Source organism: Ornithodoros turicata, chromosome 1, assembly GCF_037126465.1.
Source record: "Ornithodoros turicata isolate Travis chromosome 1, ASM3712646v1, whole genome shotgun sequence".
NCBI classification, from domain to species: domain Eukaryota; kingdom Metazoa; phylum Arthropoda; class Arachnida; order Ixodida; family Argasidae; genus Ornithodoros; species Ornithodoros turicata.
Window position 1 is genome coordinate 185875985 of NC_088201.1, and position 27514 is coordinate 185903498.

The 27514-nt window shown below is 43.9% G+C and overlaps 1 protein-coding gene across 1 annotated transcript in view; it reads right to left on the minus strand.

Annotated features, from left to right (window-relative positions):
- Positions 1–27514, minus strand: part of LOC135374067 (uncharacterized) — a 249900-nt gene that overhangs the window by 129228 nt on the left and 93158 nt on the right. The window contains exons 12-13 of the mRNA XM_064607070.1: positions 25107–25200; positions 23067–23191 (exon numbers count right to left, since the gene is read on the minus strand). Coding sequence (XP_064463140.1) covers positions 23067–23191; positions 25107–25200 — 219 coding nt within the window. The remainder of the gene's footprint in view (positions 1–23066; positions 23192–25106; positions 25201–27514) is intronic.

The following is a 27514-nucleotide window of genomic DNA, read 5'->3' on the forward strand; positions in this document are numbered from 1 at the left end:
AAGCTCCGAATTATTATTATTATTAGTTTAAAGGGTGTGGTCATTGGCATCGACATCTAGATCGCGATAATGCTTGAGGCCCAGTGCCTCTGGCCTCTTTTTGTTTTTTCGTTTCACCTTTTACCTTTTACCTTCCCTGCTTTTCAATTGATTGCAGCTCTTGATTTTACGTTTACTTTATGATGAAACATTTTCTTTTCTTTTTCTGTATATCCCTGTGTAGTAGCGGTACACCTAACTCCGCGCAACTGCGATCTTTTACAATAGAATTGAAAATGTGGAACATAGCAGAGGGGAAAAAGTTTGAGAGAGAAAAAGCGGGACACCGATAATACATTCTTTTTTTCTTTCTCATTTCTATTTCGTGCTTGTACACAAATCTCTTTTCGATTTTCGTTTTCTCTTTTGACATTCTGGTATACATGTCTTTGTGGGCCTCCTCGATTTCAGTACTGTCACAAGTTCATTGAATTCAAAGAAAATCGTGCAATTATCTTCCAGGTACTCAGAAATGCACGGCTGTATCATTGTACTTCCAACGTTTTGCGAATCGCGTGGCACTATATGACATGACAAGTAGTAATTACTGGACACAGACTGGCGCCAACTCACAACTAGCCTTAAACAGGATTTAATCAGCAGTTAGAGTTAATTGGGACCCCTCACAGTAATCAGCATCATTCAGTGAATCATCACAATAACTGGGGAGCGTCTAATTCGTGTTCAGTACAGCTGTGAGTTGGCGGCAACCTGTGTCTATAAAAAAGAAAAATAGATAGAGTGGGGAGTTTAGTGGAAGATCAACGACGCCATCTTGAAGAAAGCGGTCCGGAACGGCCGCTGACCATCGCTGGGCGACGAAGCACAGAGGCAGGTTGTAAAGCATCGCAGCCATGACCACCGGTTCCGGACATCCTGTGACATCAGCTGTGACGTCATCATGACATGTCTGGGCAGGTTAGGACAGCTCTGAACATGCCAGGGGAAAAACACTCATAATACAGAGGCTGGGAAAGCAAGAGTAAATATGCTAACCATCAATAGCTAACAAAAAAAATAATTAGTTGCACAACAAATGAGCCCACCACTAGTGTCATCATCAAGACAAGAATGATCAAGATGAATCTTTCTTATCCAAAAAAGAAAAAATACAAAGCTAGATGCATCAACGAAGAAAGCATGCAGGTCGGGGCATCTCAGGAGCACTGTTACACGAGGAAAAATCGCACGAGCGCTGGGCAGCAGAGGAAAGCAAACACAGAAAAACACTTCAACAGAGTGAAAAAGACACTCACCATCATTGAACACGTACACCGCATTCCCTCATTGTAAATCCGCTCATTACAAAATCCACCGCAATCGTCGCACACCATTCAAGAGTGACGAACGACACATCCGCACCCCATCAGAGGTAAACAGAACCCCACCGAAGCTATGCTCTTCCACTAACGGCCAACACAATTGATAGGAACAGAATTAACGCGTCCACACCGGCCAGTGTCCAAAAGAGAAGTGAATCCTTGCGCCCTCTGCAGGCTTTGCTCATTGGTCCTGACGTCATCCTATTGGCTCAGGGCTACACTGTTGTTTTTTTTTCACTGATGTCCAACCCATCTCCTCTGGACAAGGTGCACCTGAAACAGTAAAGTTAAGGTATGATGTCATCACCCAAGCATGCAGCTGCGTGGCTCAAGGACGCGTACGCTCTAGACAGGGGACCTGTTGTTTATTGAATCACTATCCCACTTCCTTCATTCTACTACAATGATTGCATAGGAAACAGAAAAAGTATTGCAGAAAAACATCACACATGAGAGGTGATTGTAGGAATTAAGCATTTCTTTCCTAAAGTCTTACTAAATGAGACTTACGAATACAGGAAAAAACAAAATATCCTAACAAGTAATATCATCAATGGCTACATACAACGAGCTAATCGAGACATGTCCGTCACATCCGAGAGCCAGGCAGATAACTGAATAATGACGCTTTGTTCCTCCTGACTAAAGCAATGCACCTGTCCCCCTTGCAGTTAGTCTTTGAACTAATTGAATCGCAAAAATATTAAGAATCATTCTAGCACTACTCCCATTCAGGGCAGCACTATCGTCAAGACAAGAATGTGTCTTTTCAAAAAGAAAAACAGAACTATATGTAGAAGGAAAGCATAACTGGTCAGGACACCCACTGTTACGTCGGGAAAAATCGCATGTTTGTCCGACAACAAGGGGAACAAAAATGCAAAGTAACACTTGAACAAAGTGTAAAACCAGCATCCAACTATTCTAAGCACACACACTCCTGTTATTCGAAGAACAATGCTCATCAAAAATCCGTACAGGACAATGCACACCATTGACCAACCTCCCATTTTTCTATTGCTACACTTTTTCCCAGTAACAATATATGCATTGGTCCAGACACCTGAAAGACTGCATGATGTCATCACTTCCTGCAATCACATACACATCACACTCCTATTATTTATTGAATTGCAGGATTATTTCTTTTTTCCTACTCTTAATGATATTCATTCTTACATTAAAATTAAAAAAGTATCGTGCGTGAACGCTGATCTTAGCGATCTTCACTGTAAAGGCTTATCATGGTCATTAGAATCACAGCAGCAGTAAACTACCACTGCTCTTTGAAATAATAATTGTGACCCTGGAACACTCAACATCATAACCAGGCTTGTGTAATACATGGCGCTCAACCTTTTCTATGCTCATACATTCGTTGTCTCAGGCTACACCTGCGAGCAAAAAGTTGTGAAAGCCTGGGGGCAAAGTTCCATTCGCGCTCCACGGAGGACTAGACAGAACGCCGTTACGGGAACAGATATATAATGTGAATTGCATTCCTACTATATTAATGATTATTGCATTGCAGTTTAGAAAGACTATCACAAAAAGTCCGTACTACGCTCAACTATAGTTTAGGAGCCTTAAAATTCTACTTTCTATAGAAACTATAATTGCCCTGTTACTTGGATCACTATTAATCAAGCGCTCCAATTTTTTCTTTTTCCATTTCAGCCTTGTCATGCAGTGAAGCAGTCTCACATCCAAAATAATTAATTTACACTAAGGGTGACGTGCTAGGAATTTCTGTCCTGCGCTCATATGCAAGCATTTCTGCACAAATACCTATAACTGCTAACAGCTCACTTCCTCAACACAGTGTGCTCCTAATGACATCTAACAAACAAAAAACATACAAACCCTCTTCTAAAAAATTCAGCTGTACCATGCAGCTTTCTTCTGCATAAAACCAGTGAAAAAGGGAATGGGAAACAAAAAATTGTGCGCACTTGTGCTTGAACTGCAATGACTTCAAAAACCGAAGCATACACTAATAAACTAAGAAAAAGACACCCATTTCTGCTGTCAGGTAATTCTTGCATGGTGCTACACACGCAGACGCATTGCCCTTGCGTAAAGAAAGCACAGGAAAAGGGCACACAAATTCCTTTAAGCGAGCAGGGAAAAGGCTTAAAACGGAGCGCTCAGGAATAATACCAGACTCCCCACACACCAGTACGAAACTCAACGGCTAACCCAACATAGCAACAAGATACTAGCGGCGGGTAAAACTGTAACAAGAAAGACACTGCTAAACAAGCCCCAACATGCCATGGTGACGTCACAATCCAGCATAAAACAGTGCGCTTACTCAGGGAATCGGTAACGCGCGCGCGTCGCGTGTCCAAGCCGGCGTGGGGTGCGGTTCTGGCGCACTGTTTTATCACTCAAACAGCAGTAGAGCTGACATTGTAGTACCCTCGCGATAAATATTTTATTGCAGCGACAGCAGAAGGTATTCAGAAAGGCTTCGGGTGTGTAAAGTCAGCCCACCCAGCAAACCACTAATATCCCATGGACGTCCAGAATAGGTCGCGAACGTCGCGAATATCGCAATGTTGTCTGTATGTCTAGCGGACATCCATGGTATGATCCTAAATACGTCGCAGACGTCCCAAAATTACAACATCCTATGAACATCCCTGGGACATCTGTTTGTTTCAGTGTGGTGGTTTATTCTGCGTACAGTGAATTTCTTCCTGCGTAAATATGTGTGCTGCAGTGGTGAAAGAATTCTGTGTTGGAACATAGATTTTTGTTGACATTTCTGTCGTAGACAAAGGGGATATATCCGTCAACACCGTACTGCGAATTGCCGATATTCCTGACATCTTTTTCAACCTAACTGTCTCAGACTTTTGCACACAAAATTACTGAAGATGGGTTCCGTAGTCCATCCTTCGTTCCTAAAAGTCCCACTTGCACTTATAACGCCTAAAACATGTTCACCTTCGGTTCACCGAACCTTCGGTTCACTTCGGTTCGCCTGGTCACCATTGTACTATGACGACATCGATAGTGCCAGTGTCAGAGCCACTGTTAGCTATGTGAGACACTGAGATTCTGTGCGCCCAGCGTAGCGTCGATTCCGTGGCGTCAAAATGTGTTGGTATGTTTATTAAACACGAGTACACAAAAAGTTCTCAGTTTCCACCTGTTACCTGTGTTACGTAACATTTTATTGGTCTAGGCGGCGCAAGCAACCGCCTGTTACGAAGGCAACGGCCGCGAAGCGCAATCCAATCCACCATATAATCCACTCCAACGTTGATACGTCGATACAGTGCTTGCTTGTGGCTGTGCTTCACCGAGAACCAATCTTCGTTGGCGCGAAACGAGAATGAAGCCAGCAGCAAACAATGTAAATGTTCTTCTTGCGGTTGTATGTAAAACAAACTAGGAATTGTGTGTATATGTGTGCGTGTGTGTGCGCGCGCTTGACAGATAATGCTTGCAATCCGAAACTTTAGGCCAAACGACCGTTCCCGCGTTCCTAATGCAACCACGATGTAATGCTTTCATATTTTCAAAATGCTTATGTCTGTGTGCCTAGTGTTTGTTTGTTATTAGTTGTGCTATAGTCGCGTTCTATTTCAACGAAAGTGGAGAGAACAGGGCAATTCTCGTTCCGAGCGGAGAAGTCAGAATCTGAGCGTTATAGGTTTCGAGTTTGCGCACCCATCACAATGCCGAATTATAAAGAAGGGTATGTGCGTAAGAAAGCGCTAAGAGAAGCTCGAGCCACCATTGCAGTGTTGCGTGACGAACTGCAGGAGGAGTCAATCGTGTATGTCCCCCCTTCCCACGAACCTGCCACTTACTCTACCCATGATACTGGGCAAACTTGTGGTAACTCTGGTGATGAGATTGAGTCGGGGGTTAACGTAGGTGCCGGTACTTCAGGAAGCTCGGTGGAAGTTCATGTTGAGTTGGGGGTTAATGTAGGTACCAATACATCAGCAAGTTTGGTGGAAGCTCATTTTGAAGGAATCTCTTCTGCGAACGTTCCTGGCGCTTCTCCAGAAGATAGAAGTGAGAGCTCAACCACACCAAATCTTGCTATCCAGCTGCGGTCATGGGCCATTCAGGAGGGCATTACGCAACATGCTGTAACCAGCTTACTCAAGATACTGCGACAGCACCTGCCAGAGGAAAACCTTCCTATGGACGCTCGGACCCTTATGCAGACCCCTCGAAGGAGTGGAAATTTGCTTACTGACATGCCACCTGGGCAATATTGCCATTTTGGACTAATTGAGCGTTTGCGACATCATCTTGAAATGATTGATGAGGTGCCCGAGCATGTCTCACTGTTGTTTAACATTGATGGTCCGCCCCTTTCTAAGAGCTCAACAACAGAACTGTGGCCAATTCAGTGTCACATCAGAGACATGTTGTTTCCTCCTTTTCTTGTGGGTGCGTACTGCGGGAACGCAAAGCCTCAGTCCTCCAATGACTACCTTCGAAGATTTGTGGCAGAGCTTGCGTGTTTACTTAGAGAAGGTCTCTCAGTAAAAGACACTGTTGTTCGGGTGCAGTTCTTTGCAGTGGTGTGTGATGCCCCAGCACGTTCTTTTATATATGGTACGAAGGGTCACACAGGGTACTCAGGATGCCCAAAGTGCACGGATGAAGGCGACTACGGGTTAAATCGAACCTTTTTTGCAACTACCCCCTCCTCCTTGAGAACAGACGAAACCTTCCGTGAACAATCTGACCCTGACCACCACCGGCACCCGTCCATCTTGACTGAACTCCCAATTGACATTGTTAAAAGTGCTCCATTGGATTACATGCATGTCATTTGCCTGGGAGTGATGAAGAAGATGATAGTGCTGTGGGTTTCAGGTCCATTGAGCATCCGTCTCGGTCCTCAACAGAGGGCCAGTCTAAACAATATGTTGTCCATGCTGAAGCACAGCATTCCAAGGGATTTCGCCCGAAAACCACGAGGTGTAGACGAGGTAGAGCGTTGGAAGGCTACAGAGTTCAGGCTATTCCTGCTGTACACTGGACCAGTCATCCTGGAGACAGTACTGCCGAGGGCCCTCTTTGAGAACTTCCTCACGCTACACTATGCCATTACTGTTTTGGCAACAGAGGAGCTGTGCCTCGCACAGAATGACTATGCGACAGCATTGTTGTCTCACTTTGTGAATGTGTTTGCAGAACTCTACGGCCCTGAAATGGTTTCTTATAACGTTCATTGTCTGCTCCACTTGGCGGAAGATGCGAGAAATCTTGGACCACTAGATCAATTTAGTGCTTTTCGTTTTGAAAACAACATCCCAGCAAACCAGATACATCCAGCAAATATCCGTAAGATATCTCACCCGGGACGTTTGGATATCCAGTGGAGTTTGCCACAGATCCGTTTTACATCCATGCGATATCCCTGCAACTATTTGTGTTTGTAGAGTGCGTAGAGACCCTTGCAACTGTGTTCCAGCAAATAATATTTATTGTGTGTTTTAACCCATTTGATACTATTGGGAACAAAAACATTACCTTAGCCTAACAGGATTAATCACAGTACAGCAACACCGTGGGACACGCCAGCATAAGTGCCGAACCCTGCCCGCCTCACTGGGACCACTTGGAAAAACCCGCAGTAACCTCTATTTGCGAGCTGGATGGAACATATACTGAAATACAAATCGTTACACACACGTTCGTTAGGGGTAGCGTGGCGTAAACCATTTGTAATGGTGATGAGGATGTATCTTCGCAATTCCTGTGTTTCTGCATCAACTCACAGTATACCCAACAACATTTCCGACATCCCTTCCTATCAACTACTGTGTTTTTAATTCAGGTTACCACCTCTATAAGGACAAACAAATCTTTCCTGGATCTCCCATAGATATCCCTAAGATATGCAGGCTGCCTGTCACGGGACATTCAAACATCCAGAGCGCGAGATCCTTCCAACGTACCAGGGACATCTGTTGTCTACTGGAGTAAGCCCAACACGCATTGAAATTGTGCGATACCCCATAGATATCCTACAGATGTCCAGATATTCAGGACGTTCGCGACCTTGTAGCGATGTTCCAGGGATATTAATGGTTTGCTGGGATGCGAACTCTCAAGAAACAACTCAAGAAGCCTGGAGCAACACTGGCACAGCTTTATAATCGGTACAAAGAGCAACACGAGGTCCAGGCAGTGGTTGACAGAGGAGAGAGGAAGCTTGGCCTGCACAACACACACGATCGTGGTCCCCTGACTCAACTGAGCACTCAACCACAGTATGACATGCTGAGAACAAAAGACTTCGTACTCACTACAAGAGGACCTGACAGTTTTTGCTCCATCAACAGTGAACTAATAGCGGTAAAATTTTGCAACTTTCCGGCTCTCTGGTGAGCCCTGTGTGATTGGACATAAACTGGAGCCTGTTCGTGACTTGTACTCTAAACCGTTCCCATCATCACTAACTGGGATGCACATTGTCACAAAAGCACAAAACATGCAGACATGGCGCTTAGTGAATGTGCGGAAAATTGTAGTTCTTCCGTATGGTTCACAGATGGTAGCAATGCCGCTGATCGATCTCCAGTGATATTTTACGTGCATTAGCGTTCAAGACGTACAGCAGAACTGCTATATAGTAAACTTGTACATTCAAGGGCACCCATATATTTTCATCTGTGTATTATAAATACAACTAATGAAGAAAAGGGTTTAGGAAAAGTAATACTGTGAAATATCAATATCTTTGAAGCTCTGGTAACAGAGCAGTATTAGAGTAGCGTGCTATTGGAGGACACGAATACGAACTTTCCAAATTTATATGCCTAATGAATCCTGCAGTGTAGCAGCTACCTGTCATTCAATTTTGCATTTGAACTATGATGTTGTAGCTGGAAAACAAATGGTTTGCTTGAATGCTGCAGACAATGTGATAGAAATGTTGTCACCTATTTCTACGAGTTTACTACAAAGAGGTTTTGCTGTATGGTTGCTGTATAGCCATACTCAGCTCGATGTGCTTGTTTTGATCTACATGTGAACATAACTGGCAACATTTTGTCCCTCAAATTTTCATCAGCTCTACCTCTTCTGAGGCATATCTCATGCTCTGTTGAATGTTCATTAGCACGACAATTACTCATATACCACTTCTCCCGCTTTGCTTTTTCTGTGTTTTACCATTCGACGTAAAGGTGCAGTGTGCCATTGTACACTTTGTTGACCGTAATGAAGTGGAAGTTGTGCCATGTTCATGGCTTCGTGGGAGCACCTGTCAGTGGCCAGACCTTCCCTCACACAAGGTGGAAACACTAATCAAGAAAGGCTACCCTCCAAGAGGTTCCTGTCATCAATTTGAAGTTGTTGTCAAAGGAATTTTCAGTAAGCTGTAACTAAAATCAGTGAGAGTGTGGAAAATGCCGTGAGTGATGAGGTTTTCATTCATTTTTCAGAATCCTACGATGACGCAAGGAGGATGTTACCAGTATCTGAGTATACCTCAGATCTAAACTCAACAAGTGAATTGCCAGCTAAGAGAATACGTCGTCCACGAAACTTTGAGTCTGACGATGAGTACCCGCCCATCCCCACAAGCTTTCTGCGGAAAGGTATGCTTCATGAGTATGTTATCGATTGCTACTTTGTACTTTACTGCCGTTAGTAGCATCCAAACTAATCACACTTTTATTCAACAGAGAAGCCACTGCCCGTGAACCGCATTGCGAAGACAAAATCCAAGAAAACAGAGGCCCTGCATAACACTGGAGGTAGTAAATTAGTGTGGCTTTCCTAAACTGACACATACTTTTCAAAACATTTTAGCTACTGGGATGGCTAGGTGCAGTGAATAGTTGTCTTTTGCCTCATGCCGTGACTGTAACGCAGTCTCTTGGTGAAATGCTTCACATGTCTTTTTTTCTTCACACAACTCGTAAATAATGAATGAAAAACAGCCGAAGTGAGCAAAAGTCAGTTGATGGCTCAATTTCCGGTAGCTATGCAACACTTTATGAATTAATCTATGCTTCCTGTGTAAAACCACATGCATGGAAGAATTGCAATGTACGAGTGTAACTGAGTGAATTGACATCATCCTACTTTTATCTATGCAGATGAAACTGTGGGAGTGCAAAGTGTTTCCACGTAGAGACCAGTCGAAGGTAGAGATTCATATATTTTGGTGCCATGCTTGCTGGTGCAGTCTCAAATTTGTTTGTCTTTTTTGAGAATGCTTTCAACGTGCAAGCTTGCTACCTTTCACTGGGTGTTTTTCGAAATGTGTTTCATTGGATACTACACCCTCAGAAAGACTGTAGGAATTCTAGTCATTGTCACAGTTTTTACAGCCTCTTTTTACCAGCTGGTCAGTTGTCTTATCTCCTGTTATCTGCTCCAGCTGCTGTTCTGATTTTGATGGATCTGCCACAGGATGCCGGTTGTTTTCCACTGCGAGTCTGTAGTCTGATGTGCCATCAGTTTGAAACTATTGAATTGCACTACTGAAATTTGGCTATGGGCACTGCGCACAAATTTCAACATCTATTGAGCGGCTCGTGAGTGTAGTGTTCATGTAATGACAGATGTTAGATACGCCACCGTGCAAACCTGTGTTTTTCATGGTTATCTTTAGGTGCCACCAATGCAAGCCTGTCTGACATGGAAGACATAGCACTGGAAACAGGTATAAATTCATGTAGCACTCAACAAAACCCTCATTTGCCTTTCTGAATTTGCAAGGTTCACAGTTCTCGTGGACAGTCGGTAAGCTGCCTTCTTTTGTTAGTTTTGCTGGTGCACATTCCTTTCTGATGTATATACTTCATGAGCATTTCTCTCAAGTGGAGGATGATGCGGCTCATGCTATTTTGCCAAGGCCTGGGGAGCTGCAATTGGAAACACAATTGGCAGGTGGGGTGACTATATACTACATACACACTGATACCACACATTTCACTGTGTGTTCTTATCAATTTGTTGTGCAGTATATGTACTAGTAAATTGTAAACAGTACACATAGTAACGTGCCCTCTCACTTATATCACAGGATGTTCTACCATGAGCAGTGTTGCGCAAATACAGAATATTTATCGAGCACAAGGGGCACCACTGCCTGAACAGAGTGAGCACAAACTGGATTATTTTGTTAATTCCTTGATCTTGGAATGTACTTATTCCAGAGTTTCAAGAGGTAGTGCTGGCGAATTTCAATGTACTGCGGATGGCACTCCAGCAACTGGCACAACTGCTGTCAACTCTGCAGCCTTTGCACACCACACTTTCAGCGGGAGCACCACTGCTACCCCAACCACTGAGCACAGTGGAAGAGGTTCAGAAGTTTGAACGTGAGCTCACGTCTGACACCGAAAAGAAGTTGGTATGTGGCGACGGCCCAATGCTTGATTGCCGTAAGGCACATGTCATATGCCATTGCTAGTGAAAATAAACACTGTCCGTTTTATTCATTTATTATTTTATTTTATTTTATTAATACCCTTAAGCCATAGTAATTGAGAGCACATACTGCTGAACTCATTTAAGGTTCACCAGTCTATGTGCACTCACTGCTCAGCGGTGTATATGTTGCTGTGTCTTGTCTCAATTCGCAGGTGCTGGAGCTTACACTGCTTGGTGGTGGGACCGTGACGTCTGCAGTGAGGAGAATTATGCGTTACCTACTCACGGATGACGTGGCCAAAATGTACAGCTGGGAGGGCCGGAAAGGGAAGTTAAAGTTTTTGGACCTGACCTCGGATTTGAGACTGCGTGAGTGCTGCTTGAAAATCCTGTGTTATAAATTTAAATCTGGTTTATGTGCTATGTATGATAAGGGTCTTGATAGCATAGTGCATGTGTCGACTTGCGTGAAGCTATCATGATTCATCAATCACAGGGAGTCTACCAACTGGAAAACCGGATTGTCTGTGAATATTAAAATGCTACTGGAAAAGTCAACGGATTGTCAGGGTATTTGCCAGAAAGCAGCTGAGGTCAGGGAAAGCAGTGCAGTCACAATGTACAGCGAATCACGAGTGCCGATCAGTGGTTGAGCGGCCAATATTCAAAGCTAGCAAAGCTTCAAATCTATTGTAATCAAATGATTTCAGAAGTTCGTGCTGATCATGATGCTTCATGTTCTTGAGCTGATTTTCTCTCAGTCAATCTGAGCTGATTTTCTTTCTGCACTTAGGCGCACTCCACGCACAGAAGAAGTTTGTGAAAGCCACACACTTCGAGGTCGAAGCAACAGTGAAAGATCGGCTACGCCACGCCCCAGAGAGAGCAAGAAGATCGAAAGGGAATCCAGAAACAGGTATTGGCAACATTTTGTACGCTTTATCCCAAATAAGCAAATATGCCCAGTTACACTACATAGACGAAGATGAATGGTTAGATGAATGTCTGTTAACTCCAACAAAGACCCCTGGTTACCGGGAATAGGAAATATTGAGAATCCTTGCTGTCTTATAGGCAGTGTGCAGTGTGACTGCCGCGCCGCCATGCGGGAGACAACCGCAAACGTGCTGGGTGTCGTACGTGGCTGCTTCATTGAGAGATGGGCAAATCCACAGGGAGTGATCATTCGTGTTCATTCATCGCCGTGTTTCACGAAAAAAGGAGTCTGAATGCTTCTCGCCACACGTAATGACATGCTGGAAATTATTTATGTGGAAATCAACGGCGTTCGAACACCCGACGCCTCCAAACTGTGCCTCGCGTACAAAAACCGCCCTTAGCATGAATGGCAGCTGCGAATTACGGTCTGCACTTTCTATTGCCTTTTACTCTGTTTCTTGTGAAGGAAGGAGAATTCGACATTGTGGTGGAAATTTGGGTTAACTGCTTTGAAAGGTGCATGCCACCAAAAGTGGAAAAGATTTTGCGGTTTTCTTCTTCTGGCAATTGACTTATCTAATTGTGACTCAAAATTTTTTCAAGCAAGGCCACATGAGTAATTCACAATAAACATTGGACGATATGCTGCTCGACTAGCTATTCGACAAAAATGTCATTAAAACCTAATACTTTTAGAGAGTTTTTAGAGAGCCTGCAACAAAGCTAACAACACGCTATGAGAAGGTAGGTAAAAAGGTTGCAATGAAATGTAAAGGTCGGCGCGCGTAAATCGATCTAATCTAGCTAGTTGAACTCCAAGTTAACAAAGTAAACATAGTATTTTTTAGTCCATCACTTTGTAGTATTGCAATAGGAACACTTCCCATTTTTGCATTGCATGTGCGAGAATTTTACATACGAAAATTGTCGCTTTAGTAAGCACACGTTGTGCTTCGCCTTCGCCTCAAGCGACGCAAGTGACTGTTTTTGAAATTTCTAGCACAGTTAATCGCATTAGTACAATTAACGCGTGACATTAGCACAACCTGCTGTAGTGAATGGAAAAGACTTTGTGAGTGTTAATCAACGGTAGCACATTCTTGTGTGGTGCAGACTATTCTCAAGAGTTAAACTACCTTCTCTAGACGGCGGTCTCCCTTTCTGAGAGACCCAGTCAAGTTTGAGCACCACGAAACAGAGCCATCCGATCATATATTGTTATTGTGGATATATTGTTTCTACTTTACCAGTATCATTCATTTCAGTTACTTACGTTTTACCCTCACGAAGAAGTGCCTGCTCGAAAACTGAACACACTAGTATATCTAATACGACCGGTGGAGCATAGTCTGCTAGCACTGAACGTCTCCTGAAGCGTTTGCGCAGTTTATCCACCAGGGAAACGAGCAGCAGTGCCCCTATAAGGGCTGCACAGTGCGTATATGTCTCGCATGCATTATGCTCTCCTTCTGCAACTTTTCATGAGAGAGAGTACATGTTTGGTTGTAGAACACAATGTGCCCACCAGCTACATCGAGTTAAGTTTGTAATGTGGTTTAGCTACGGGCAGAACTTAGTACATATCACCAGTGCATAGAATATACAAAACTCGATAAATACAGAAACATAGTATGTAACAATGCATTACATAATATGAAGCTGAACAGGGTGAAGGATCATGTGTTTTGTGTGTATGGAGGGGTAAAGATAAACTCTACAGACACAAACTATGCAAGTCTGCTCTCTCTATGCAACTTCATCAGCTGCTATTTGCCGCCATTCATTGCAGTGCATGGCATCCTGTAAGTATTTAACTCTGACATTTTTTTCCCTTTCAGCATTGGCTTTAACAGCCTAAATTTTCGAGTGACCACGGAAGAGTGTTTGCACCCACCTTTGCATGGAACCGTCTTGTGGGCACTGCATTCATTTACCAGGCACCATTCGATCAAGAACTGTGCATGGCTGAACATGTGACTTAAAACAATGTTATATGCACACAATGTGCTACCTGTGAGTGAGATGTGACCTGCACAATCATCAGCTGCACAAGAAAGCATCGGGATATGCGGGTCATCGCCTACAAGACCATTACCATCTTTGCACTCAAGGATTACATAGAAATCGTAACTAAGGAAGCTTTCTGTATGTTCCTGTGTTTCCTTCACCCTCCTTCCAAACCTGAGTTGCACATGCACAGGTGTAAGTCCTTCATATCACGCCCGTCAGCACTATTTGGTACTGATAGCATTGTTCTTCACAAAGATTGTCTTATATATTCTGCTGGGTGTGTCTCATAACTAACATTGCTAAATTACTCATCTTTTGTTCGAAAAAACAAAAACAAAAAAACCTATTGAACACATGAAGTTGCGATGTGGCCAGCGTGAACGTGATGTAATGTTGTAATTAGTGCAGGTGTTAATGGACTTTGATGGTTAATCTTTTTAATTAGTGGTTTGAAATGCAGAGCTGTAGGGCATAACTCAGAGGTGTCGACTGAAACCTGATGGATGGAAGAGGATGCGAAAGTGCAATTTTTTCTACCATTCCACAGAGTGTGTGACTGCTGCACGATATGTCTACTATATTGCAGGGTTTGCCCATATAGTGTAAAAATATGGGACCGGGTGTGAGTGCGTCATGATGTGAAAAGCATCCTGACATCAGTCTGCAAACGATACGACCAAGAGGGGGATTGAAAAGAACAGCTACAAACTTTGCAGGGTGCTATATTTTTTTTTTCAATTTCGTATTTCTTGAACTGTAGCCCTGTGTGAAAGGTAACTGTCAGTGTGAAGTAACGCACCATGTTTTGTCAGTCGAGGTGAACTGGCACCATACCCCCCCCCCCCATTACATTTTTCTAAAAAATATCTGTGATACGCCTGCATAGCTTATGCGAGACTTTTTTCATTTTTGTATACATGTGTTGTCAATAGCACAACTAGACTCTTAGTGTTCATCTTTTACTCGCAGACTTTTCTGACTAACTGGCACCAGGTAGTGCATATAGTATTCACCAGAAAAATATTGTGATACCCTGCCAATATTGTGCATTGTTTTACATTTTATTATACATGTTTAATGTAAACCTGTAAAGAATCATTAACCTGTTATGTACCTGTAAACCTTTTAATAACTGGTGCCATTGTAGTCCTCATATTCTGCATAGAAATATTGTGATACCTTGCCAGCAGTTGTGCAATGTTTTAGTTTTGATAACCTGTTTCTTTTAATAACTAGCGCTAGGTAGTGCTCAAATCGTCCATGTCAACAAAAGTACATGATACTCTGAATAACTGATATCACTTCTAGGAATTGATATGTTAAGGTGTATTTTTATTATGTTCAGGTAGTGTTCCTGAAACATCTGTGATATTATATGAAAAGCTTACAATTTTGTGTGGAACAATAAAGGAAATGTTACAAAATGTTTGTCGCATTTTGCATGAATTTCAACATATACTATAAAATACAAAAAAACAAGAAGCATGCAATTGGGGATATCCTCTGAACGTCCAAATATCCCGTCGCGATATTTATGGGACGTTTGTGAGACGTACAAAAGTGAGTCTTTTGCTAGTCCTATGGATGTACAAAAGACTTCTACGGGCTCTCTGGGCAAATCCCTGGGATATCCGAACATCCACGCCGGGATGTTACTGGGACATCGCTGGGATATCTGTGGTTTGCTGGGCCAAGGGGTGTTGATGCGAGCGCACTGCGCTGTTGGGTTCCCAAACTTGCAGCCCACGATGCTGGAATGATTATTTCATTTGATTGTATTTTCAGTTATTAGTGGCTCACCTTTTTAGTGAGGGCCTATGAACACATGTTAAGTGGTGTGGTTTAAAAATGATGAGATCTACAGTGTGCAGCGAATGATGTTCACATTTACCGGTTCCACTCTATAGCATTCTTGCAAAATATATGGGTGCAAGGAAATAAAACCAAAAAGAAGTGAATTCCATTCTGTACTATAATTGCTGCGTAAAACCACAGCACCATTTCCTCTTGGATGTATAGCGAACGCGCATTCTTTTCTTTTTTGATTCGCGACGGTCGGCTGGCGATATCCTATTACACCGGGAACGAAGACCTATTGTTTCGCATTCGTATACGTATATGTCTGTACCGCGTTTTGACGATGGTAGGATAATTATTGACCTGATGAGTAATATGAATTTATGCGGTTGTGAATTGACTTTGGGTTTACACTCGATGTGGCTACAAAAAATGTGACAGTGCGCGTGATCGTTTGTGAAGCTGGGACCCCACTTGACAAGTAAGTTCTTTGTGTGTGCCTTTTCGGGTGGCACGAGCGATAAATTTATGCACTATTGCGTGAAAAATTGGGTTAAAACAAAGGTAGTCGCGTTTGCATTGCTATCTGTAGGATAGGGCAAGCGTTTTTAATGGAACTGTCTTGCGAACCTGGCGAGTCTTTCTTTTGGGCAGGCTATTTTATGAGTGCCCGACGCCGGTCCTGTTGCGGTGCATTTGATATACTTTCCTGAAGCAGTGTGCTTTGTTCTTGTAGTGTGATTCATGCCTTTAGCTCCAATTCTATCAGTAGAAATGAATAGGAGTGTTTGTTTGTTTGTTAGTATGTGTCTGTCACGTTCGTAGCGCTGTTCAAGCTTTGTTTTCTTTGCAAAAATTCAGACTATGGTATTAAGCTGTCCAAGAAGAAGTGACTTTCCATGCTCGCTTAAGGTAATTTGTGTGTCCTTTTTCTGTGCTTTCTTCATGCAGGGACAATGCAATTGTGTATTTAGCATTATGCAATATATTATCTGATATCAGAAATGGGTGGATCACAGTTTATTAGCGTGTGCCTGGTTATTTTTTCTGTTATAGCTATGCGAGCAAAAGTGCCTGTAATTTTTCACTGTCCTTTTCTTATTTTCTCTACTATTATGCAGAAGAAAGCCTCCTGGTAAAAGCTGAATAGTGTTCTATCAGTGGAAGTGAGGTTGTTTAATTTTGTTGGGTGCTCGATATCTTGATGAAGTAAGCACTGCATAATTTTGCAGTTATGGGTTTTTCAGCAGAAATGCTGGTATCTGAGCACAGAGTAGAAATTTCTATATTTCTCTGCTCCCTAAGCAAACTTGTACATCGTTTTCCGAGCAGGATATCGCAAACCGCGTTTAGTTTACACGAAATAGAAACGATGAAGTTGTGTATGGCTGTATGATGTTCTGTCGCAGGCTTAGGCCTTTTCCCCGATGAGCAGTATTTTGTATGCGATGACACATGTCTAGACTTGTTCAGTAGTGTCTTTCTTGCTGCAATTTTTACCCTTCGCTAATATCTTGTTGTTGTCGTCTTGTGTTAGAAGTTGAGCTTTGTAGCGATGTGCGGTAACGCTGCGATTATTTCTGAGCGCTCCGTGTTAAGCCTTTTCCCCATCGTGTCTTGTATGCGTTGTCCTGTGCGCGTGCGTGCGTGCGTGCGTGTGTGTGTGTGTGTGTAATTGCTTAGCAGTATCGTATCGTATCGTAGCAGTATCGTATTATGTGCTGCCCGAGAAGAAGTGATCTCTTCTGATCGCGTAAGGTAATTTGTGTATACCTTTGTCTTGTGCTTTCTTTACCCAGGGACAATGTAGCTGTGTGTATCACATTATGCAATAATTTTGTGATAGTAGAAGTGAGTGCCTTTTTCTCAGTTTATTAATGTGCACTACTGTATCTTGCAGTTACAGGTATTTGGAGCGCAAGTGCGTGTAATTTTTCACGACTCTTTCTTCTTTCACTGTTTTTACTCAGTCAGCATCCAGGCAGAGCAGAAGAAAGCCGCTTGGCATATAGGTGAGTACATGAGAATTGAATTTCTTTGTGGTTTGTTTTTTGTTAGATGTTGTTGAGTGTCAGTATTCACTTTGCTTGATATGTTGATGGAGTAAGCTGTTTGCAGTTATAAGTATTTGTGCAGAAACGCTGGTATCTGAGCGTGGAGGAGAAATTCCTATAAAGCACCTCTCCCTGTGCAATCCTGAGCTGCTGTCTGTGTGTGTGCGCGCGCGCGTGTGTGCTTTTTTCCTGGTTTGTGACGCCATCATGGCATGTTGGGGCTTGTTTAGCAGTGTCTTTCTTGTTACAATTTTACCCGCCACTAGTATCTTGTTGTTATCTTGTGTTAGCCGTTGAGTTTCATAGCGGTGCGTGGTGACTCTGCTATTATTCCTGAGCGCTCCGTTTTAATCCTTTCCCTGCTCGCTTAAAGGAATTTGTGTGCCCTTGTCCTGTGCTTTCTTGTGGCAATGCGTCTGTGTATGTAGCATTATCCAAGAATTTCCTGACAGCAGAAATGGGTGTCTTTTTCTTAGTTTATTAGCGTATGCTTCAGTTTTTGAAATCATTGCAATTCAACCACAAGTGTGCACAATTTTTTGTTGCCCATTCCCATTTTCACCGATTTTACGCAGAAGAAAGCTGCATGGTAGAGCTGAATTCGTGAGAAGAGGGTTTGTATATTTTTTGGTTGTTAGATGTCATTAGGAGCACGGTGTGTTGAGGAAGTAAGCCGCTTGCAGTTATAGGTATTTGTGCAGAAATGCTTGCATCTGAGCGCAGGACAGAAATTCCTAGCACGCCATTCTCAGTGTAAATTAATTATTTTGGATGTGAGACTGCTTCACTGCATGACAAGGCTGAAATGGGAAGAGAGAAAAAATTGGAGCGCTTGATTAATAGTGATCCAAGTAACAGGGCAATTATAGTTTCCATAGAAAGTAGAATTTTAAGGCTCCTAAACTATAGTTGAGCGTAGTACGGACTTTTTGTGATAGTCTTTCTAAACTGCAATGCAATAATCATTAATATAGTAGGAATGCAATTCACATCATATACCTGTTCCTGTAACAGCGTTCTGTCTAGTCCTCCGTGGAGCGCGAATGGAACTTTGCCCCCAGGCTTTCACAACTTTTTGCTCGCAGGTGCAGCCTGAGAACGAATGTATGAGCATAGAAAAGGTTGAGCGCCATGTATTACACAAGCCTGGTTATGATGTTGAGTGTTCCAGGGTCACAATTATTATTTCAAAGAGCAGTGGTAGTTTACTGCTGCTGTGATTCTAATGACCATGATAAGCCTTTACAGTGAAAATCGCTAAGATCAGCGTTCATGCACGATACCTTTTTTAATTTTAATGTAAGAATGAATATCATTAAGAGTAGGAAAAAGAAATAATCCTGCAGTTCAATAAATAATAGGAGTGTTTCTCAGTCTTTCAGGTGTTTGTAGCAATGCATTGATCATTACTGGGAAAAAGTGTAGCAATAGAAAAATGGGAGGTTGGTCAATGGTGTGCATTGTCCTGGACGGATTTATGATGAGCACTCTTCTTCGAATAACAGGAGTGTGTGTGCTTAGAATAGCTGGATGCTGGTTTTCCACTTTGTTCAAGTGTTTCTCTGCATTTTGTTCTCCTTGTTGACTGACAAACATGCGATTTTTCCTGACGTGACAGTGGTCGTCCTGACATGCCCTGACCTGTTCAGTCATGCTTTCCTTCTACATGTAGTTCTGTTTTTCTTTTTGAAAAGAAAGATTCTTGTCTTGACAATAGGGCTGCCCTGAATGGGAGTGGTACTAGAATGATTGTTAATATTTTTGCGATTCAATTAGTTCAGAGAGTAACCGCAAGGCAGACAGGTGCATGGCTTTATTCAGGATGAACAAAGCATCATTATACAGTTGTCTGCAAGGCTGGGCTGCCTGGCTCGGATGGAACGGACATGACTCGATTAGCTCGTATGTAGCCATGGATGGTGTTACTTGTTAGGATATTTTGTTCTTTCCTGTATTCGTAAGTCTCATTTAGTCAGACTTTGGGAATGAAATGCTTAATTCCTACAATCACCTCTCATGGTGGTGTTTTTCTGCAATACTTTTTCTGTTTCCTATGCAATCATTATAGTAGATTGTAGTATAATTGTGGGATAGTGGTTCAATAAATAACAGCTCCCCTGTCTAGAGCTTACGCATGCTTGAGCCACGCAGCTGCATGCTTGGGTGATGACGTCATACCGCAACTCTATTGTTTCAGGTGGACCTTGTTCAGAGGAGATTGGTTGGACATTAGTGGAAAAAACAGTGTAGCCCTGAGACAATAGGATGACGTCACGGGCACAAGGATTTACTTCTCTCTTGAGCACTGGCGGGTGTGGATGCGTTAATTCTATTCCTAGCAATTGCGGTGGCCATTAGTGGAAGAGCGTAGCTTCATCGGGGTTCCGTTTGCCTCTGATGGGGTGCGGATGTGTGGTTCGTCCCTGGTGAATGGGGTGTGACAATTGCGGTGGATTTTGGGACGAGCAGATTTACAAGGAGGGAGTGCGGTGTACATGTCTCATGATGGTGAGTGTCTTTTTCACTCTTTTCAAGTGTTTTTCTGTGTTTGCATTCCGCTGTTGCCAAGCGCTCGTGTGATTTTTCCTTATGTAAGAACGCTCCTGACATGCCCCGACCTGCATGCTTTCCTCGTTGATGCATCTAGCTTTGCATTTTTTGTTTTTTGGATGAGAAAGATTGATGTTGATCATTCTTGTCTTGACGATGACACTAGTGCTGCCCTGAATGGGAATAGTGCTAGAACAATTCTTAATAATTTTGCGATTAAATTAGTTCAGAAAGTAACCACAAGAGGGAAAATGCAGGGATGTGCCTGTCTCTCGGATGGAATGGACATATCGTTCTGCGCTCCTGTGACTGCCGTTGTGGTGGGCTTATTTGTTGTGTAACTAATGCTTTCGCTCGTGGTAACTTTGTCCCCGTTTTGTTTGCGGCTTTCATGCCCTTGCATGTCGGGCTGTGGTTGTTGTCCAGGCATCCCCGCCATTTTCTATCTTCTTCTGCCTAGAAAACGAGAGTAGTGCTGGCGTGGTTCTTAATAATTAATTTAATAATAATTGGGTGTTTATGTCGCGAGACAACTGAGATCATGAGCGACGCCCCAGCGGTCGGTCTGTGGATTGCTTTTGCCCACCTGAGGGTCCTTTAACATGCGATGAAAGCTCATCACACAGCACCCCGTATTTAACGTCCCTCGCGGAAGACGGCGTGTCTAAGCAACTTGTACCCTGCCACTAAGTTGCTGGCGTCCTCGGCCGGGTTCGAACCCGCGATCTCGGGATCAGAAGGCGAACAAGCTACCGACTGAGCCACCGAGGCCGGTGGTTCTTAATAATTCTGTCATGAAATTAGTTGAGAAAGGAACCGCTAGGGGTTGCAGCTGCGGGACTTTATACAGGAGAAAGAAACATTAGGGTTCAGTTCTGTGCCTGGCTGTCAGATGGAATGGACGTATCGTTCTGCGCTCCTGTGACTGCCATTGTGGTGGGCTCATTTGTTGTGTAACTAATGTTTTCGCTCGTGATAACTTTGTCCCCGCTTTTTATGATTTTCATGCCCGTGCATGTAGAGTGCTGGTTGCTGTTGTCCAGGCATGCTCTTGGAAACGAGAGTAGTGCTGGTGTGATTCTTAATAATTTTGTCATGAGATTAGTTGAGAAAGTAACTGCTAGGGGGTGCAGCTGCGGAACTTTATACAGGAGAAAAAACCATTACGAGTGGGTTCTCTGCCTGGCTGTCGGATGTCGCTCCCCGTAACTGCTGTTGTGGTGGGCTCATTTGTTGTGTAACTAATTCTTTTTGTTGTTAGCTATGGATAGTTAGCATATTTACTCTTGTCATGTCCAGAACTGGTGGTCATAGCTGTGATGCTTTGCAACCTGCCTCTGTGCTCCGTCAGCCAGCGATGGTCAGCGGCCGTTCCGGACCGCTTTCTTCAAGATGGCGTCATTGATCTTCAACTAAACTCCTTCTCTACACTCTATCTCTGTCTATTTTTTTGTTTTCATGGACTTCAAGATGGCGTCGTTGATCTTCAATGAAACTCCTTCTCTCCACTCTATCTCTATCTATTTTTTCTTTTTTATGGATACAGGTTGCCGCCAACTCACAGCTGGCCTGAACACGAGTTAGACGCTCTCCAATTAGTGTGATGACTCACTGGATGATGCTGATTACTGTGAGGGGTCCCAATTAACTCTAATTGCTAATTAAATCGTGTTTAAGGCTAGTTGTGAGTTGGCGGCAGTCTGTGTCCAGTAATTACTACTGTGACAGGCAACAACGTGAGCGGCACGGCTGGTTCTAGTTAGATATGCAAGTAGAAAGTTACTTGTGCCTTAATTATGTGCACCTGTGTGCAGCTTGATTATGTACAGGGCGATCTTTCATTGTTTAGACTTTTGTAAAAAGCAAAATAAAAACTGAGAGCAACAGCGATGACATCTTGCACCCATGGTAGTTATTATATCTTTTGGGGGAAAACGCCAGATGTCTTACGTATCCTCAAACGAACACTTACTTTGAAATCGCAAATGTTTGCTATGCAAATGAGTCGAAGCCGAATCCCCAAACCTCTTGAGCGCAAAAGGAGCGACGCTCATTCCACGTCAAAGGGCCACGTGGTTTCGAACGATCAAGCTCATCGCAGTACGGGCTGTTCTGATGGATCGCCCCGTTTCTGGCCCATATAAGCTACCGACAGCCAAGGTCTTGTCGTTTCGGCGCTCGAGAACTGCGTATACGCAACACAGAAAACACTTGCGATTTATTTCTCGAGCCTGCTCGTCTTCGGATTTTAGAAAACGGGTTAGGATTTAAGTAACGACTGGCTCAAAATCTGCTATCTCTCATTCAATAAATTTGAACTAACAAATAAACAAATAAATTTTAGGGAATTAGTCGTGCAATGTCGTGTCGTAAACGATGTCAGCTATCTTGGGTGCAGCTTGTATATTTTTTGGTGTATGTTGTATCATTGCAGGAATTTAAATAACCCACCATCGACAGATACGCCTGGTCGCCCAGCGTTGTAGCGCGAAACTAGCGAAAAATTATTTGCGGTACTTTCATTTGGTGGAGGTAAGGTCTCGAATTTCTGTTCTTTTTTTTCTTCTCATGATCCCATGCGTTTACTGAGGGCTTTTGAGTGGTATAATAGTCCGACATTCTGGGAGTTATGAGAGGCTATTTCATAAATTGTTGAATCTTACGTAAAGAGTGAAGCCCACATTGCTTCGGCGCAAAGTACCTACCTGTCGTTGTTACCAGCAGTGCCATGTTGTTGAACATGATGGTATGAATGGTCTTAACCTGGTCACACCTCCAGCTTTATTAAGATACTTATTACAGAATAAAGGGATTAAAAGTTGATTTCATTTTTTCTTTTATTATTGGGACGATAATGGCAACAGGGGCAGCAGTGCTTGTGAAATATGGCGCCTTTATCGCTGGATTTAGAAACACGACTGTTGACACAAGCCATGTAACATGTTTTATGCCCCTGGCATTCTTTTTGTTATTTGATACTCACAGACTGGCTTCGATGTTCCACAATCAGCGTTGATGTCCTTGACGAACCGCTCAAGAAGAACCGTCACATCGCATCCTTGTCTTGCGAGTATTTCCGGAACACAAGTCCTGCTGTATTCGATCATACTGGAAGAGATAAGACGTAAGCAAGGATCTCCTAAATTACAGAGACATTCTGACGCCATCCCGTACCATCCCTTGATTGAGCCACGCAGAATAAGCAGCACAGTGAACTGCGCAGGAGAAATGGAACAGTTTTTCCCCTCACTCGAAGCGGCAAGCCACCTCAAACGTAAGTAGAGATGATTCGGAATCAGTCAAGTTCCGTGAGAAATAGCGTGTCGCCCTTACTGGCAAAGTTTTTTTGACGAAATCATACACCCCCCTCCCCACCCCCCTGTTCATACAGCGGGCCTACATCAGTAGCCGCGTTTATATAAACTCCACAGAGCGGCTCTAGCTGACTGCCGAGTCGAGCTGAACTGTACCCGACACTGCTTACATGAAGCCGCTCAAATGCGAGCCTATCGCAGCGAGTGCGTTTTCCAGTTTCTCTTTCTGGGCCCGCCTGTGCTGGCCTTGCACTGACCGATGGCTGTCTCGGACGCAACGACAGGATGGACTCGGTCGCACAGTTCGCTCGATCAGAATTCGGCCCGAGCGCGTTTACATGCACTTCGGTGATCGCGTCGAGTGGGTCAAGCCACCCCCGCTGTCGAGTTATTGCTACTCGACTCGGCGCGGGTTCATCTCGACTCAACATCGTTTACATGAGCGAACTGAACTCGACAACTCGACCCGCTTATGTCAAGTTCCCACTAATTTGTATGCCGCCAATATAGAGGAGAAGCAAGCACAAGGAGCTGCAAGGAGAAAGAGCAAGGAGGAAGAGGAACAGACTACACTCAATGAGCTCAGCCTGCAGAATCATTCATCGTGGCTTTCCTGCACATTGGCATGCAACCACCGAGTACGTTAGCACACTCGCTAGTCAGCTAGTACGTCCCCCAGAAAGAGCGTGACACCGCACGTTCAAACGTCCCCAGCATTCATTTATCAAAGAATAGTATATGTTGCACTGACTACAAGCTCACCCTCCTGAGCTCCTACTGAGCTCCCGTTCCCACTCACCTGTTTACATATTTGTGCTTCGTGAAAACTGTGTCACCACGCGCACAGATATGGAATATCCGCTCTTATGAAATGGAAAACATTTCGTGAGATGTGACGGCGTGCACGTCTTCTTTTCTTCTTTAGGAGATACAAGCTAGAGAGTTCAGTGCATCGTATGCTATTGTCTTTGCGTACCAAAGGGATAACATTGGTGGTTCTGCGCCAGCGCAAAACATGAAGACAGCTTCGCGCATTGAGCAGAACCAACACGCTGCCCGTTACGTCCGCAAAGCAGATAGCATACGTCAACTGTAATTAACTGTCTAGCTAACTGTCATCTCTATTTCCAGAAGTACCGGCGACGAAAAAAAACCGACTAAGGGAAATGGGGCAAAGGAGACATTCATAGAAGAATCGTTGTCAGCAGTACTCTGACCTGAATTTTCATTCACTGAAGCAGCGCAGAGTGCTACGGATTACCTGTTCGGGTTCACAAATCAGTTTCCAGGTGTGTACCAACGAAACAACGACAGCGATCTTCATCAATTTCTACTGGCATGTCTCGCGTACACGAATTAAAACACCAGCAAACGCTGCATTGATAGAGCCAGCTCACTTCGGCACTCGCCATAGTACAACAATAGAAACCCCTCATACGGCACCTCCCCACCTGGATCCGCCACTGTCGAGCGGCAAGCGTGGGTCCGCACAGCTCGAGTGACAGCCCTGATTTTATTCTCTCACACTTTTCTGAGTCACCCATCCATTCAAACACAAGGAGGGAGGCATCTAGTGCAACTCATGGGAAATAGCTGAGGCGGATTTCCTCTAGTAGTGAGTGGAGAAGCAGTCACCTTGACAGCCTTGATCCACATTCATTATCACAAGGTGTTGTGGCCGTTCGGAACGCACATGAAAAATCGCTTACCAACAATGCAGTTGGGATGCAGTTTGATCATTTTGGTAATTGTTGTAGCAGGTACTCTTTGCACTGTCTAGTAATCCTTGAGGGCAAACGGTACCTGAAAACGAAATATATGGTTTTCTTTCTTCGATGTTTTCGCCGCCGGGAAACTGCACAATCGATGCGGAGTGGTATAACAACAGAAGACTACCAATGCGCAGTCTTTTAAAGCAGCCGAATTAGAAATAACTAGTTTATTTATCTACCTACTAATTGTGTGGCTCGGAGTGCCTTGGAACACAGGCAACAGTACAGCAAACCAACAAGGACATAAATAGCACGGGAATACAGCAGCACAACAATGTCATGGATTAGTAACACTACAATTAAAAAAAACGGACAACAGTTTTACATAATGTATGATTTACAACTGAGACGTATCGGTGAAGGTAAACTATTCGATAGCCTAATGGCACGTGGAAAGGAGTTTCTATGGGAGAATGGGCGGTTCGAATTTGTGAGCGGCAACAGCAGCTTTGTGATTAAATTCATTTCCGCCTATACCCCATGATCCAGTATCCAGCAAAACCTCAACGAAAGGTCTGATTATTTTACTGGCCAGACATTGGGCTCTCAGAACCAGAAAGTTTCTCTGGGTCCGTAAATTGCATATTGCTTTGAGCCAGCTAAGAGAGTAAATGTAAATAACCGTGGAGTTGCAAGTGATGTTGCAAGGCATAATTTAATGCTATGATCACCCCACAGACTTCAGCACTGAACATTCACATGATACCTGATAAGCGATGTGATCGAAGACATGTCTCAGTTACCATCGCACATCTCACCCCTTGTCTTCTTGAACCGCCTGCGTAACGTGCTAACGGTTCGCTGAATGTCTGACTTAAAGGTTTAAACTTCTGTTACAGCACGGTAAATTTGAGCGTCGTGCTTACTGTATTTTGACATATTAAATGGCATGCCATATATAACACTGTCATCACGTCCACTGGATCAATTTTATTTCTCTGCAGAATTGCGGTTATAATGCAGAGAACGCCACACGTTTGTGGAGGCCCTGGACACGTGTGAGGAGGCTCCTGTTCGGTCCCTGACTGCTCGAAGCCTTCGTCGATGCCTCGGAGTTCCAAGAATGGCTGAAACACGGCAAGTACTGGCTGAAGCTGGTGAGCTGCCGATTGAGGTTCTCTGTGAACGTGAAACGGCTCGGCACTTCTTCCGTTTGCGTGTTTACATTCCCGCTACCCACTCCTCAGGAAAATTCGATACCGCCCTGAAAGCGACTTCTGTCGAGTAGCGCAGAGGACACGCCAGACTCTCACTGGCTTCATAACTAAGGACACTATACCGCCGGAAGCCCCCTGGTCGTTACCGGTACCACCCACTTTTGTACGCCTTCCAAACCTTCTGGAAAGAAGAGATCAGGTCCCCCCCTCAAGTCCTCCGAGCCCATTTTCATGCTCTGGTAGACGAGAAGTTTTCTACGTTACGGCAGCATATACCGATGGCGCATCCCGAAACAACAAGTCCGCCTCAGCACTCGTCATACCATCCGAAGGCGTAGTGCACGGAAGACGCCTTTCACCTCCTGCACAGCTGCGGAACTCTATGCCATCCTTTCCTTTCTACAACACATCGCTGATTTTACACCGCGGGAATGGGCAGTCTTCACAGACTCCAAATCTGCACTTCAAGCAATTGAGAATTCCCTGGCCTAATCCAGCCCAGCAACGCTCTGCGCTCAAAGCTCTTCTGACATTTCTGGACACCATCGGACTTCGATCGTTATTGTGAATGGGCTGGTTATTTTATTCCCCACATTCTCACCAGCAATGGGGTAGAGTATCGCCTGTGGCGATGAACCTCCCCACTCTCCAAAGCCAGAAATAAAGTTGTTGTTGTTCCACACGTGCTCACCCAGTTGGAAAAACAAAGTGGAATCTGAAGTGGTTTAAACAGGATCCACTTAAAGGCTAAAGTGGTTTAAACAGGATCCACTAGGAGGCCAAAGTGGTTTAAGCAGGATCCACTTGGAGGCCAAAGTGGTCAAGCAGAGATCCACTTCGGGGCTAAAGTGGCCAAGGAGGGATCCACTTAAAGCCAAAGTGGTCAAGCAGAGATCCACTTTGGGGCTAAAGTGGCCAAGGAAGGATCCACTTAAGGCCAAAGTGGTGAAGAATTGATCCACTTAGAAGCCAAGGAGGTCAAGAACGGATCCACTTAGGGGCCAAAGTGGTCAGAAATGTACCCACTTTGAGGTCAGAGTGGCTCAGGATGGAAGATCGAGAGGTCGAGTACAACGGTACATCATCACTCTCAAATTAAGTAATAATATCTGATTGGGGAATTTATTGGCAGGAAAAAGAAAAAATGATTAGGATAATATATAATTAAGAAGCTTCGTGTTCGTGTTG